Raw genomic sequence first — 16,323 nt, 5'->3', positions numbered from 1 at the left:
AGTATGTCTGTTTCACATTATTTATTCTACTTCTCTTAAACTCTGCCGGAAGCTATGCCCTGAGTAACACATCTAACCAGACAGCTGAGGCTTACAAAGCTTAGACCACACAGGCCCTCTTCAACTGAAACAACCAGCCTATCAGCAGCTACCTAAACAGGAACCGAGAGTATTCTGTGTGTGTGTGTGTGTGTGTGTGTGTGTGTGTCATGTCCTGGCCAGTATAGGGTTAATTAGTATTGTAGTTTGGTCAGGACATGACAGAGGGTATTTGTTTTATGTGGTTCGGGGTGGTGTATTTTTGTTGAAGGGCATTTGGTTTAAGTATTCCGGGGGTTTTGGGTACTGTTTGGTGTTCTGGTATTCTATGTCTAGTCTAGTATGTCTGTTTCTATGTCTGGTTAATTGGGGTTGGGACTCTCAGTTAAAGGCAGGTGTTGTCTATCTGCCTTTGATTGAGAGTCCCATATATGAGGGTGTGTTTGTGTTTGATGTTGTGGGTGATTGTTCTGTGTTCAGCCCTAGGCTTTGCCAGACTGTTTTGTTGTTCGTTCGTTTTGTTATTTTTGGAGTGTTCTTTTGATAATTAAATAAAAGTCAAAATTAGCATACACGTACCTGCTGCATTTTGGTCCTCTTTCACCGACGACAGTGTGTGTGTGTGTGTGTGTGTGTGTGTGTGTGTGTGTGTGTGTGGCTTGATGGAGACCCCAGGGGCAGGTTTGATTTGGCAACAGGCCCTGGTATAGTATAGTATAGTATAGTATTGATGAGCCTACTGAGGAGAGACAGCTACATGAGTCTTTGGACCAATAAGGCCAAGACATTGAATGAATCGCATCTGTTAAACTCGCTCCCATCACACTCATCCTTGTTTAGGGTCAATGGAAGGAGGATGGAGAGGGATATCCACAAATAGACATAGACAGAGAGAGAGAGAGAGAGCAAGATGGAGAGAGATCTTTAAAAAGAGTTGGTGTGAGGGTGGATGTCTGTGTAAAGACAGATCTTTTGGATCAGTTCAGTCACTAAATTGTATTATACAGCACCAAATGAACTCACATTATTTATTCTACTTCTCTTAAACTCTGCCGGAAGCTATGCCCTGAGTAACACATCTAACCAGACAGCTGAGGCTTACAAAGCTTAGACCACACAGGCCCTCTTCAACTGAAACAACCAGCCTATCAGCAGCTACCTAAACAGGAACCGAGAGTATTCTGGGGACTTATTAACAAGAGGCTGAACAGAGAGTGAGATAGAGACCTTTGTGGTTGTGAGGTCTGGGGTCCACTCCCCAACCAAGACTTCACAAAACGGGAAAAATACTGAATTGAGACTGCACGCAGAATTCGTCAAAAATATACTCAGTGTATGATGTAAAACACAAAATAATGCATGCAGAGCAGAGTTAGGCTGATACCCGCTGTCACGTCCTGACCAGATCAAGCAGCGGAGTAAGGAGCAAGGGGAATTCGATATGGACTGGCGGGAGAAATGGACGTGGGAGCAGATTCTGGCCGGAGAGGGCCCATGGAGGAAGTCTGGTGAGGACCGGGAACGCTACCGGGAACACGACTGGCGTTTAAGCCCGAGAGGCAGCCTCAAGAATTATTTTGGGGGGGGCACATGGGTAGTTTGGCTGGGCGAGGATTGAGCCCCAGGCCAAATCCCCGTACCTTTTCTGGGCAACCAGTGAATGGACAAGTCCCATGCTTCGGGGTAATGGGTACTGTGGCGAGGCCAAGTATTTTTAGGCCGGTACGCGCAATACCAGCGCCCCGCATTTGCCAGGGGGAAGTGGGAATCCAGCCAGTAAGAGCGATGCCAGTTTTGCGCTCGATACCACCAGTACGCCTCTACAGTCCAGTGCGTCAGCCCAGTCCGACTCGTCCTGTTCCCGCTCCCCGCACTAGCCCTGAGGTGCGTGTTCCCAGGCTGAGACCTCCAGTACCAGCACCACGCATCAGGCTTCCAGTGCGTTAGCCCAGTCCGACTCGTCCTGTTCCCGCTCCCCGCACTAGCCCTGAGGTGCGTGTCCCCAGACTGGCACATCCAGTACCAGTACCACGCATCAGGCTTCCAGTGCGTCAGCCCAGCCTCGAGAGTTCGGCAACAGTGCGCAGTCCAGAGTATCCAGCAACAGTGTGCAGTCCAGAGTATCCGGCAACAGTGTGCAGTCCAGAGTATCCGGCAACAGTGTGCAGTCCAGAGTATCCGGCAACAGTGTGCAGTCCAGAGTATCCGGCAACAGTGTGCAGTCCAGAGTATCCGGCAACAGTGTGCAGTCCAGAGTATCTGGCAACAGTGTCCAGTCCGGAACCGAGGGAGTCTGCCTGCGACCCGGAACCGAGGGAGTCTGCCTGCGACCCAGAACCGAAGGGGTCTGCCTGTGACCCAGAACCGGGTGAGTCTGCCTATGACCCGGAACCAAGGGAGTATATCAGCAACCCGGAACTGAGTAAGTCTGACAATCCGGAACTAGATATGATTAACTGTATATCGAATAAGTCTGCCTACAGTGTGGAACGGAAGAGGTCTGCCTACGATCCGGAACAATGGGAGTCTGCCTACGGCCCGAAACTAAACAAGTTTGTCTGCATTCTGGAGGACAGTAGGCTGGAGCCTGAAGCACCACCTGTATAGGTGGGTTGGGGAGGGGGGGTGTAGCACAAGTGCCGTCGGTGACGGCAGCCACCCTCCCTTCCCTCCCTTTAGTTTAGGGGGATTTTTTGTTGTTGTTGTTGTTTTTTTATTTTTGGGGGGGGGGGGGGGGGGGGGGGGGGGGTACTGTCACGTCCTGACCAGTATAAGGGTTATTTGTTATTGTAGTTTGGTCAGGACGTGGCAGAGGATATTTTGTTTATGTGTTTCGGGGTGATGGTTTATGTAGTAGGGTGTTTAATTTATTTTTTCCGGGTTTTTTGGTCACTGCTCTATGTTAGTCTATTTCTATGTCCTTTCTAGTTAGTCTGTTTCTATGTTTAGTTAATTGGGGTGTGGACTCTCAATTGGAGGCAGGGGTTGTCTAGTTGCCTTTGATTGAAAGTCCTATATATTAGGGTGTGTTTGTGATTTGTGGGAGGTTGTGCTTGTTTAGCTGTCTATGCCTGACAAGACTGTATTTCGTCGTTCATCATTTTTTGTGATTTTTGTATACGTGTTGGTTTGGTATTCCTTCTTTCTCCTATTAAAAGAAGATGAGTATACAACCCGCTGCGTTTTGGTCCTCCATTCCAGACGACAACTGTTACACCCGCTAATAATCCAAATCCAGAAAAGAGACGTCAAATTCTTCAACCACCTAAAAAGAAGCGATTCCCAAACCTTCCAAAACAAAGCCATCACCTACAGAGAGATGACCCTGGAGAAGAGTCCCCTAAGCAAGCTAGTCCTGGGGCTCTGTTCACAAACACAAACAGACCCCGCAGAGCCCCAGGACAGCAACACAATTAGACCCAACCAAATCATGAGAAAACACATATAATTACTTGACACATTGGAAAGCCTTAACAAAAAACCAGAGCAAACTAGAATGCGATTTGGCCCTAAACAGAGAGTACACAGTGGCAGAATACCTGACCACTGTGACTGACCCAAAATTAAGGATATCTTTGACTATGTGCAGACTCAGTGAGCATAGCCTTGCTATTGAGAAAGGACGCCGTAGGCAAACCTGGCTCTCAAGAGAAGACAGGCTATCTGCACACTGCCCACAAAATTAGGTGGAAACTGAGTTGCACTTCCTAACATCCTGCCAATTTTTATAAATTCCCATATCTATTGGGTGAAATACCACAGTGTGCCATCACAGCAGCAAGATTTGTGACCTGTTGCCACAAGAAAATGGCAACCAGTGAAAAACAAACACCATTGTAAATACAACCCATATTTATGTTTAATTATTTTTTTGTACTATTTGCACATCGTTACAACAATGTATACAGCCATAATATGACATTTGAAATGTCTCTATTCATTTGGAACTTTGTGAGTGTAATGTTTACTCTTCATTCTTTATTGTTAGTTTCAATTTTGTTTATTATCTATTTTTTGATTGATTGAAATTTTATTTCACCTTTATTTAACCAGTTAGGCCAGTTGAGAACAAGTTCTCATTTACAACTGTGACCTGGCCAAGATAAAGCAAAGCAGTGTGACAAAAACAACACAGAGTTACACATGGGATAAACAAACATACAGTCAATAACACAATAGAAAAATCTGTATACAGTGTGTGCAAATTAAGTAAGGAGGTAAGGCAATAAATCGGCCAATAGTGGCGAAGTAATTACAATTTAGCAATTTACACTGGAGTGATAGATGTGCAGATAAGGATGTGCAAGTAGAAATACCGGTGTGCAAAATAGCAGAAAAACAAATATGGGGATGAGGTAGGTAGTTGGTTAAATGGGCTATTTACAGATGGGCTGTGTACAGCTGCAGCGATCGGTAAGCTGCTCTGACAGCTGACGCTTAAAGTTAGTGAGGGAGATAAGAGTCTCCAACTTCAGTGATTTTTGCAATTCGTTCCAGTCATTGACAGCAGAGAACTGGAAGGAAAGGCAGCAAAAGGAGGTGTTGCCTTTGGGGATGACCAGTGAAATATACCTGTTGAAGCGCGTGCTACGTGTGGGTGTTGCTATGGTGACCAGTGAGCTGAGATAAGGCGGAGCTTTACCTAGCAAAGACTTAAGGATGATCTGGAGCCAGTGGGTTTGGCGACGAATATGTAGCGAGGACCAGCCAACGAGAGCATACAGGTCGCAGTGGTGGGTAGTATATTGGGCTTTGGTGACAAAACGGATGGCACTGTGATAGACTGTATCTAATTTGCTGAGTAGAGTGTTGGAGGCTGTTTTGTAATTGACATCGCCAAAGTCAAGGATTGGTAGGATAGTCAGTTTTACGAGGGTATGTTTGGCAGCATGAGTGAAGGAGGCTTTGTTGCATAATAGGAAGGCAATTCTAGATTTAATTTTGGATTGGAGATGCTTAATGTGAGTCTGGAAGGAGAGTTTACAGTCTAGCCAGACACCTAGGTATTTATAGTTGTCCACATATTTTAAGTCAGAACCGTCCAGAGTAGAGATGCTAGTCGGGCGGGTAGCGATCGGTTGAAGAGCATGCATTTCGTTTTACTATTATTTAAGAGCAGTTGGAGGCCACAGAAGGAGTGTTGTATGGCGTTGAAGCTTGTTTGGAGGTTAGAGAGAGAGAGAGAGAGAGAGAGAGAGATGAAATACTGCAGATATTTTTAGATTGTGCTTGCATGCGCCAGAAGAAGAGCCAGTGATAATGGGCCCTCCCCGGACTGACATATCCTCCTGAGCATAAGACTCACTGGCTTGATTAACATAGCAGGGCTGCTGGTTCAAACAGATATCCATGTGCAAATTGTGGACTTAATATATAAATAAAAAAATTGTAAGAAATGGCCAAGTCTGAAAAAGTGCTATTTCTGCTCTCATAGCTGCAAGTGCATAGTGTATCTAGCTGTCTACCTAGAATGGAAATCTCTGAACAGTTGTTTTGATTCGGTAACTTTCGTCCTGTTGATGTTTTTGATGTTTACTGCAGCATCAATCTACAGAGGTGTAGGAAAGGTTGCATTGCCTGGCAACAGCGAAATTAGACTATTCCGAGATTACTGTCATAAACTAGTCACTATTTTCTCTGCTTCCGTTTCCTCGCCTTAACTTCAGCAGCTCTTGCACTCCATCACATGGGCAGGTGAAACAGAGAGAGACAGAGGAACAGGCAGAGTTCTTTGACGTCACAGGCACAAACTGGGGCTATAAAAAGCCACCTGCCAGTACATACAGTATAAAACACGGTGAAGACCGAGAAAAGCTTCTGAAAATATCGGTTATATATCACCCTTTAATTCTGTGTGTGTGTGTGTGTTAGTGTGTGTGTGCTTGCGTGCACATCTGTGTGTGTGAGGGGGATCTCTCACCACTTCTGGAAGCAGCTTGGTGGCCAGGTCATGGATTGCTTTTCCTAGAATACACAGGGAGGACAAGATGAAGACCACCCCAAGGACCACGCACGCTCTGTGGACAGACAGAAATCAAGTCTTAGGGCTTCTTCCATTGTCGTCCTCCAGTAAAATTGGAAGCAAAAATGTTCACAAAAACATATTTTTGAATAAATGTTTAAGTTTTTTTTTGCTGCACCTCACCGTGGTACACTTAAATAGATGTATTGGTTCTCCAGGGAGCCATAACTGTTTGTGAATGCTACTTTAACACAGGTGTAATCAGGCATAGAGAGGCAGGGGAGATCTGTTCCAATGAAATAAAAGTGAAAAGCGTCTGTTCTCTGGGTTCCTGGCTACGGTTACAGTAGCAGCTTCACAGCTCAGTACTTTGGCGCCAGAGAAAGATGTTTGCTTCCTCTGCCATTTCTTCCCCATTTATCTCTCATTTTGACACTTCCGCAAAGGAGGAATGAGAATGTCTCCATCCATCCATCCCTCCCTCCCTCCCTCCACCTCCATTCCCCCTACAGCAGGCGGGCATAAGATGGATGGTAGATGGGCGGCATTGTCCTTTATCATTGTAGCGCCTGCAGTGCTGAGGAAGTAGCTGTGACATGCCAGAACAAGGCCGTCAACCAGGAACAAGATGTAAACTAGGACGAACCCCTGTATTACTGTGGAAGATGTACTGTATCATTGTACACTGGGAGATATACTGTACCTGGATGTGGCTGCCTGGACTAAAAATACATTTAATGTCTCAACAGCTCAATAATGTAACGTATGAGACACACTGATATAGATTCAAGCCAAAGGGAATGTACAAGGCAGGTTTCTGAAGATAATAACCCAGTAGGCTACTAGGGGAGAGAGAACTGTTGTTATGGTGGTGCACATGGGATGTTCTAATAGGGGACACCATGCAACCTGTATGTTCAATGAGATGAATATGAATTTTGTGCCCATTTTACTCACATGTACTCCCTATGGGCGGAGTGGACAGCTGCGGCATTGCTATAGCGCCACAGCACGATAATTGAAGATAGCACGTCCAACGTGGCGTCAAACTGCAAAGACAGACAATCTGCTATTAGGCCTCCAGTGGGGATACATCAAATAGTAAAAAAGTATATAGTACAGTACATGCAGGAAAACACTCAACTCTAGTCCCACCTCCCATTCCCCCCTACTTAAACTCCATATGCTCTACTAACCGACTACGCTGGTTACTGAACAGTAGGATAAAATCAACATTCAAGTCTGTCAATTTAAAATAGAGATATCTGCCTCAAATAACCCCGTCCGCCGATGTCGCACTTCCACACCTGTGGTGAAAAGTGACAGAGCTAGAGCGGTGTATGTCAGACCATGAGACAAGCAGAAAATCGGTCTTCTCACAAAATTGTCCGGAGTGTCCGAACGGTTTGGCCTACAAACTATTATGACCCCTCTATAGACATGGCCTTAACAGCTCCTCATTGGTTCATTATCACCCATGTCTAATATGCTGACTCTCTCTAGTAACCTGTCCTCGTTTCCCTGACACGACATGATACCTTCTTTTATAGCATTCTAGAGCTTCCCACAGTATCTGTGGGGATATTTCTGTTATCACACAGTGTTCTGATGTGCTCTCATGCTTCCCTGGCTGTTACCAAGGAAACAAAGGCAGACAACTTGAATCTGATCCCAACCAGAGTTAATAAATGAACACCATGACTTTATGACTAATTAATAAGTATAAATGGAACTCACTGCAAATCCAAATGCTGATGCGCTGTGTCTCATGAATGAAACAGCTAGAGAGAAAGAGAGAGAGAGAGAGAGAATAAATTAATGCCCGAGGAACAAAATACAAAGGATTCTAACAACAAAAGTAATGATAACAGCAACATCCATGTAAATATTGCTCTTTCAAACACAGACAAACACAGACGCACACAAATCCTTTTTGTTATGTAATAGTTTACGATTTTCCAGGTTCAAAGATCAAAACACTGATAACCTATTCTGTTTGTACATAATTCATTTTATCAGCACACCTTAAAGAGTAGCTTGAATTGGAGGAGAATTATTCAGAGATTAGCACTATACTGTAATAATCTTTGAGGAAAAAATGGTATGGATTTAAACAGCTATAATCCTACACAGGGAAGGTTTGAAAGGCATAGAGGATAAAGATCTGTTAACACGTTCCATTTGATTTCTCCTCAATACTGGACTGTTAGAGTTGAGAATGTAACAGAAGATTATCCATTAAAGCATCTAATACATTCGTAGCATTTGACTCATCAGGCACTTAATGGTTATAATAACAAGCTTGAGTCATCTGATTCTGGCCCAAATTCTCCATATTCTCTCCATCCGTTTCTGTTCATTCTGTCCTTGTGAAGCTGGGGGCTTTTAAGTTTCCTCTGTGATGTGTTCGTTTTCAGGGCGGTAACAGTCCCACGGGGCGCCCTGTCGCTAGGCAGATCACCATGGAGACGGGCAATCTGAGTGCGAGCTGAGCTGGAGGAGAGTTTCAACAGGGCTTTTATCTCAGTCTCTCTATCTTTGATTCACCAATCAATGGCTGCCATGGAGACTATGATGTGACCTCTCTGGTCTAGGTCTTAAAAGGCTTAAAAAGGGTCTGTGGCGTAGGGGACCATGGTGACAGACAGACCCATGACACGTGATGCTAAGACGCTCTGGCAGACTGGCACCACATTAGAACTACCAACTTCCTCTTATCCCCTCAGTCAACACCGTAGGCCGGGTCGATGCAAATAACACAAACAAAAAAGGGATCTGCGGGACAGTCGGACAGTCCAACAGTCAAGTGAGAGAGAGGAAAAAAACAGGCTCACTCCTGGTGACAGCTGGTCTGCTAGCTGCGGCAGCAGTACAGCGTGAAGCAGGATGAGTGGATCTGCTGGCCGTACTGTCAGCATCCAGTCCTGTACAGGGAGCCCTTAGGTTGTTCTCTTCCCAAGCCGTCTGGAGGCTGGATCAAGGCACCAGGACGCCAGCCAACACAGCCTGCCAAGGGCTGCCAAAGCTCCGCACTCTCTTCTCCCAGACCAGGGATGTATCCCAAATGGCACCCTATTCCCTACATAGTGCCCAGAATGTTAGTCTGCCCTGCAAGCACAGCACCCACACTAACAGACAGACTCACTACTATTGGCACTGAACCATGCAGCCACATACATAAATGCACTCACTCAGAGTGATACAGAACCCAGAACAAGACAAGCAATACAGCAGGTCACTACAGTGATGCTTATCATTAGCCTTGGCACTGACCAGCACAGCAGTTAGCCTATAACAACAGCAATTGTATATTTGTTTCAGCACAAAGTGGGATCATTAATCCATGCATTCATTTCCACAGAGAAGACACTGTGTGGGGTAATGAGGAGGGGCAACAGGGATATAGAGACAAGTGAGGCTTCCATGCTGGTGAAATGGGTCAGGGACCAGGGTAAGCCTGGAAATGTGTCTGTCTACATTGCAGAGCAATGACCATGGGTGAGGGAGGGGAGGAGAGGGAGGGATGGGGCTAGTGTGTTGGGTGATGGGGCGAAAAGGTATTGAATCACGCTAATAAGTGTAGCCTTTTATCCAGCCAAGGAGTCAAAGATAAGCAAAAACTTGAGCTGGATAAAAGGCAAAAAAAGTCTCGCTTGACAGACTCATGAAAACATAAGGTAGATAGATCTCTGTTGTTGGTATTAATGCTAGTGATTCGTTTACCCAGCTTGGCTTTCAGAGGCGATTGGCATGTCAGAAAATGTACCCGTTCCGTGTCAAAACCAAGAGAGACGGCAGTGCTACAAAGCTTTGGTGTAGAAGGTCTCTTTGTGATTTATGAAAGGAGGCGCATGGAGGAGCACTCAGCACTCGGCTGATAACACACATTTATCAGGGAGCCAACCATGCCTGACAAGCAGCACTTTAGCTGGGGAGAACATAGATAGTATACAGATACAGATGAAGATGTCGTTATTGAAGATATAGGATGCTTCCGTTGTTGGCTTGAGAATTGACATATTCACATCTAATGAACTACTCTTACACGCCATACAGTAAATCATCTCCTGTGGAAAACAGAATATGATGTACTGTATACAGGGTTTTGCATCTCATTTGCTTTTTTGTTCTGTTCGATGAATCTTGTAACAACAGTATTTTCACAGGGCTAAGTTTAATTGGACTGTGACCCCTCACCTTAATGTCCCTTTCTTCTCCATCTCCTCAGCATCGACTGTCGCCTCTCTAACTCACAGACAGCCTTATCTCGTATTCTCCTCGATCTTCAACACTGATCATAAAAGTGAGACTGGGTATTTCCATAAGTAAGACAAATAGCAGCGGAGCTCTCAGTGGCAACTAAACACATCTCATTTTTCTACCTCATTTCTCAACATGTCAGACACACATACAGTAATGTGCCATAACTAGAAATCTGGTGATATACTGCACACACACACACACACACACACACCCACACACATACTCAAGAATCAGTCAGCTTTTTCAGATATATTACTGTATATCGAGTCTCATTTTAGCACTGAAATGACTACCTTCGCTAAGAAATTGATTTGGGACCCTAAACACCTGCAAAGATCCTAAATGATCTGAGGTAGAGATACTAATGAACTTGGCACGGTTTTAACTACAGCAGTAATGTCCTAATTCTGAGCCTGTTATGTAAGGACTGGGTGACCGCCAAACCAAAGCAGAGTCGTTTAGTTGGCGGGAGTGGCACTGCTGAGCCCAGGGTCACAAGATGCTACACTACACTACAGCAACTGATCTCACATCAGTCCCCACTTCTTACTTCAAGACATTAAAGCAGGAAGAGGAGCTGTAGAGCTGAAAGGAAGTAGCTTGGTAGAAAGATACCCTCATAAAGGCAGCTTGCTGTCAAATGTATTGTATCTGAGCAATATAGTGTGTAGCTATCCTCTTTCTTTCTTGGAGGAAAGATAACCATGCTCCTCCTATTAGGAGCTGGTTGGGCTCCCAAGTGGCCCAACCACAGGGTCTAAGGCACTTCATCTCAGTGCTAGAGGCGTCACTACAGACCCTGGTTCGATTCCAGGCTGTATCACAACAGGCCGTGACTGGGAGTCCCATATGGCGGCGCACAATTGGCCCAGCGTTTGGCCGGTGTAGGCCGTCATTGTAAATAAGATTTTGTTCTTAACTAAATTGCCTAGTTAAATAAAGGTTCAATAAATAAATAAATAAATAATATAAAACAATGTACAGTGCTCTGCTTTCTAGAGAGTGTTTCTGGTTTGGAACCCAGTCCTAGTACTTTAAATGAACCCCAGAATCTGTCTAAATCCCTTCAGAGGATCAATACAAAATCTACTAGAACAAAATAAATTGCTGTCAGCCTTGTCCCAGGGGACAAGCATCACACCTCGCCATGAACTGTGATTCACGCCCCTTTAAACCCCAACTCCACTCCTCTTCATTAAAAAACCCATCATTCACCCCGCTATGACAAATAGCTCTGACAGACTCGCAGGAATCATTTGCGGCTAACGAGAAATGTAACTATGTCCCCCTTCCCTCTTCTTAGGGGCGACACCCAGATTCCGGGGTGTAGTCAATAATCTTGGGAGAATCCAAATGAATTGGGGAGGGTCATCTGCAATCATATAGCATCTCTTATCTTAGATGGATGCAGTGTTGTCAGATACCAAAAACATAAAACCCCATCTGAGTGTAGAAAAGGCAGAGAGAGAAAGAGAGAGAGAGGCTGAGCTTGAGAATGCAACAGTAATATGTTTTGTGAGGCGACTTTCAATGGCTATCCATTAAAATAAAATAATCTGCTTGACAAAAGCCTCTGTGCCAATGATATTACATGGGAGAACACGAGCACTGCTTCCATGAATTCATTCACTTTGCCGTGCAGAGACTGTTAGCTAGCATGGTTGTTCCATCAGTCAGACTAATGCTCTGAGGCTGATTACTATAGTATAGTCCTATTACACTGTATCTCACTGATGACATCCTACATCACTTTAATCTAGTTTAAATGGTCCATAGGTTGCTATTGATTCACTATGGAAATTCAAGGAATTTGAAGCCAGTCCTCTTAGTGACTAAGAGAAAACGTTCAAAGGAGACTGGATATTAGAGTTATGCCACTCAGAATGTAACAAGCTTCACCACAGTGAGTGCAATTCTGATTCCAGGAAAACTCAGTGCGTTACCTGTCCTTTGAAATAATAAGAAGGAGAAACAGACTATCATCTTCTTCAGAGGCAGACTTTCAAACCTTCGTGGAAATGGGATGCTCTAGAAATCACTGGCAGATCACTGCAGGGTGTGTTTGTGTGTGTGTGTGTGTGTGTGTGTGTGTGTGTGTGTGTGTGTGTGTGTGTGTGTGTGTACTAGTGCATGTCTGCATGTGAGAACAGTGTTGTTGAGAGAGGTTAGCTATGGTTTAGTCCTTTATCTTGGTCCGTTAGCTAATTGTCTCATGTTGATAAACATAACTCAATCCTTGGTGCAGCAGCAGCTGGTTTAAACAAAGCCCTTGGCTCATGGATCTTTTCTTCTTAATTAGCAGGCGCTTATACAATAAGACCTCTGAGGAGCTTCAGCCTCCCACTGCAAGACCATTCAGACCTCTCCCCTTCCTCCCAAATCACCCCCTTCTGTCCTCCGCTTCCTCCCAAAACACCCCCCTCTGTCCTTCACAGAGCCTCAGAGCAGCGGCCCAGTTGAAAAGTAGACACATCCGACATGGCTTTACCCCGCTGCTCAGCTGCAATATGTTGTGTTTAATAATTCAGGACCTACAGCACTGGGCTGCTCCACTCTGGCTGAGAGGACCGCTCCAGTCCACAGCCTGCAGAACCAGGGGAGGAACCCACATCCCTCTCTCCCCCTTCCTCCCCCTCCCTCTCACTCCAGTCCACACTGGCTCCCCCAGCCTTCCCTTTGTCTGCAGCACCTCTCCCACATCGATTTCAATGCAAAGGATCGAATCCTTCAGTAAGGGAAGTGCCACCTGGGATTCGGCTGCCTGCCTGCCTGCCACTGAGGCTTCTGTTGTTATGATGAGAGTTTGTGTCAAGAAAAGTGGGGTGCAGGCGCCTGGACTAAAGCATGGCACAAATACACATTACAGGAGAAAGTCCTCAGTGGTATCAACATTGACCCACAACAACAAAATAGACATGGAAAGTGTTAAAATGTTTATATTTTGAGGAAAAACGGTCTCCAGTGTATCAGTATATTCATTTTCTTCACAGCTCTGAGACGCATCGTGCTGTGTGCTGCTGAAGGACATCTCAGCACATTCTCTCACAAAACACCAGCTGAGTGTGAAAACACAGCATAGCAGCACCAAACAACAGCATCACTTTTCAAGGTCCACCAGGCTGTTTGTTCACTAACTGTCTGCAAAGGCTTACTGCACAAAAATGACAATACATTTAAAAAACACTCGCCGTTGATATTAAATCCTGTGGGACTGCATATACTACATACATTTTACAGAATTCGGTTTAATTTTGGCTGAAAATAACTGCTTTGTTTTCTCTTATTGCAAATCCATGGAGTAAGCTGGAAAATTACAATTATACACCTTTGAAAAGCATATTTGCACTACTGATGATTTGCTGGTGGAGAACTGAGGCCACTCTACAGAATCCGACTGATCTGATTTACGTTGAGCCGTGGGAGGGCGCAGAGAGAAGCCAACAGAGGAACAGCTTAATTGGAAGAATTCAGGACAAATATGATGTAGATAACACACATAAATTATTTTTCTCAGACTGGTTTTAACATGTTATGCTCGACCCACCAATTTTCCACCACAAAACATCAGAAATGTCCCAAAATAGTAGAACCAGCTCACCTGCTATGATTTGACTATTAGATATGCAATGTTTCCTAAAAAAAATATATATATACAATACCAGTCAAAAGTTTGGACACACCTACTCATTCAAGGATTTTTCTTTATTTTTACTATTTGCTACATTGTAGAAGACATCAAAACTATGAAATAACACATATGGAATCATGTAGTAACCAAAAAAAGTGTTAAGCAAATTCTTCAAAGTAACCACCCTTTGCCTTGATGACAGCTTTGCATACACTTGGCATTCTCTCAACCAGCTTCATGAGGTAGTCACCTGGAATGCATTTCAATTAACAGGTGTGGCTTGTTAAAAGTTAATTTGTGGAATTTATTTCCTTCTTAATGTGTTTGACCCAATCAGTTGTGTTGTGATTAGGTAGGGGTGGTATACAGAATATAGCCTTATTATGGCAAGAACAGCTCAAATAAGCAAAGAGAAATGACAGTCCATCATAACTTTAACACATGAAGGTCAGTCAATGCGGAAAATTTCAAGAACTTTCAAAGTTTCTTCAAGTGCAGTTGCAAAAACCATCAAGCTCTATGAAGAAACTGGAAAGGAAGACCCAGAGTTACCTCTGCTGCAGAGGATAAGTTCATTAGAGTTACCAGCCTCAGAAATCGGCAATTAACTGCACCTCAGATTGCAGAGCTCAAGTAAAAGACATATCTCAACAAGACATATCTCAACATCAACGGTTCAGAGGAGACTGCATGAATCAGGCCTTCATGTTCGAATTTCTGCAAAGAAACCACTACTAAAGGACACCAATAAGAAGAAGAGACTTGCTTGGGCCAAGAAACACAAGCAATGGACATTAGACCGGTGGAAATCTGTCTTTTGGTGTGATGAGTCCAAATTTGAGATTTTTGGTTTATGAGACGCAGAGTAGGTGAACGGATGATCTCTGCATGTGTGGTTCCCACCATGAAGCACTGAGGAGGAGGTGTGATGGTGTGGGGGTGCTTTGCTGGTGAGACGGTCAGTGATTTATTTAGAATTCAAGGCACACTTAACCAGCATGGCTACCCCAGCATTCTGCAGCGATATACCATCCCATCTGGTTTACACTTTGTGGGACTATAATTTATATTTCAACAGGACAATGACCCAAAACACACCCCCAGGCTGTGTAAGGGCTATTTGACCAAGAAGGAGAGTGATGGAGTGCTGCATCAGATGACCTGGCCTCAACAATCACCCAACCTCAACCCAATTGAGATGGTTTGGGATGAGTTGGACCACAGCCAACAAGCTCTCTGCATATGTGGGAACTCCTTCAAGACTGTTGGAAAAGCATGGCTGAGAGAATGCCATGAGTGTGCAAAGCTGTCATCAAGGCAAAGGGTGACTACTTTGAAGAATCTACAGTGAGTGAAAAAAGTATTTGATCCCCTGCTGATTTGTACGTTTGCCCACTGACAAAGAAATGATCAGTCTATAATTTTAATGGTAGGTTTATTTGAACAGTGAGAGACAGAATAACAATAAAAAAAATCCAGAAAAACGCATGTCAAAAATGTTATAAAATGATTTGCATTTTATTGACGGAAATAAGTGCTGCATAAGTGCTGCAGGATTTCAGTCCTTCACGGCGTAGTGTGTTACCAATTGTTTTCTTGGTGACCATGGTCCCAGCTGCCTTGAGATCATTGACAAGATCCTCCTGTGTAGTTCTGGGCTGATTCCTCACCGTTCTCATGATCATTGCAACTCCACGAGGTGAGATCTTGCATGGAGCCCCAGGCCGAGGGAGATTGACAGTTATTTTGTGTTTCTTCCATCTGCGAATAATCGCACCAACTGTTGTCACTTTCTCACCAAGCTGCTTGGCGATGGTCTTGTAGCCCATTCCAGCCTTGTGTAGGTCTACAATCTTGTCCCTGACATCATTGGAGAGCTCTTTGGTCTTGGCCATGGTGGAGAGTTTGGAATCTGATTGATTGATTGCTTCTGTGGACAGGTGTCTTTTATACAGGTAACAAGCTGAGATTAGGAGCACTCCCTTTAAGAGTGTGCTCCTAACCTCAGCTCGTTACCTGTATAAAAGACACCTGGGATCCAGAAATCTTTCTGATTGAGAGGGGATCAAATACTTATTTCCTTCATTAAAATGCAAATCAATTTATAACATTTTTGACACGCGTTTTTCTGGATTTTTCTGGGCAAACATACAAAATCAGCAGGGGATGAAATACTTTTTTCCCTCACTGTATTTCATAGTTTTGATGACTTCACTATTATTCTACAATGTAGAAAATAGTAAAAAAATAAACAAAAACCCTTGAATGAGTAGGTGTTCTAAAACTTTTGACCGGTAGTGTATACCCATATTTAAAGGAATACTTTCACCATATGAAGCAACGTCAGCACAAGAACTGTTCGTCGGGAGCTTCATGCAATGGGTTTCCATGTCCGAGCATCTGGGTTTGGCAGATGCCAGGAGAAGCCAGG

At 44.3% G+C, this 16,323-nt stretch overlaps 1 protein-coding gene across 1 annotated transcript in view; it reads right to left on the bottom strand.

The window, feature by feature from the left end:
- LOC115160869 (transmembrane protein 163-like) overlaps nucleotides 1-16,323 on the bottom strand; it is a 92,863-nt gene that overhangs the window by 5,736 nt on the left and 70,804 nt on the right. Inside the window, exons 3-5 of the mRNA XM_029711354.1 lie at nucleotides 7,739-7,782; nucleotides 6,959-7,050; nucleotides 5,960-6,056 (exon numbers count right to left, since the gene is read on the bottom strand). Of these exons, the coding sequence (XP_029567214.1) occupies nucleotides 5,960-6,056; nucleotides 6,959-7,050; nucleotides 7,739-7,782 (233 nt within the window). The remainder of the gene's footprint in view (nucleotides 1-5,959; nucleotides 6,057-6,958; nucleotides 7,051-7,738; nucleotides 7,783-16,323) is intronic.

Source organism: Salmo trutta, chromosome 24, assembly GCF_901001165.1.
Source record: "Salmo trutta chromosome 24, fSalTru1.1, whole genome shotgun sequence".
In the NCBI taxonomy this organism is placed as follows: domain Eukaryota; kingdom Metazoa; phylum Chordata; class Actinopteri; order Salmoniformes; family Salmonidae; genus Salmo; species Salmo trutta.
Note: the sequence above shows the minus strand (reverse complement) of the source record. Positions and strands in the feature narration are given on the sequence as shown.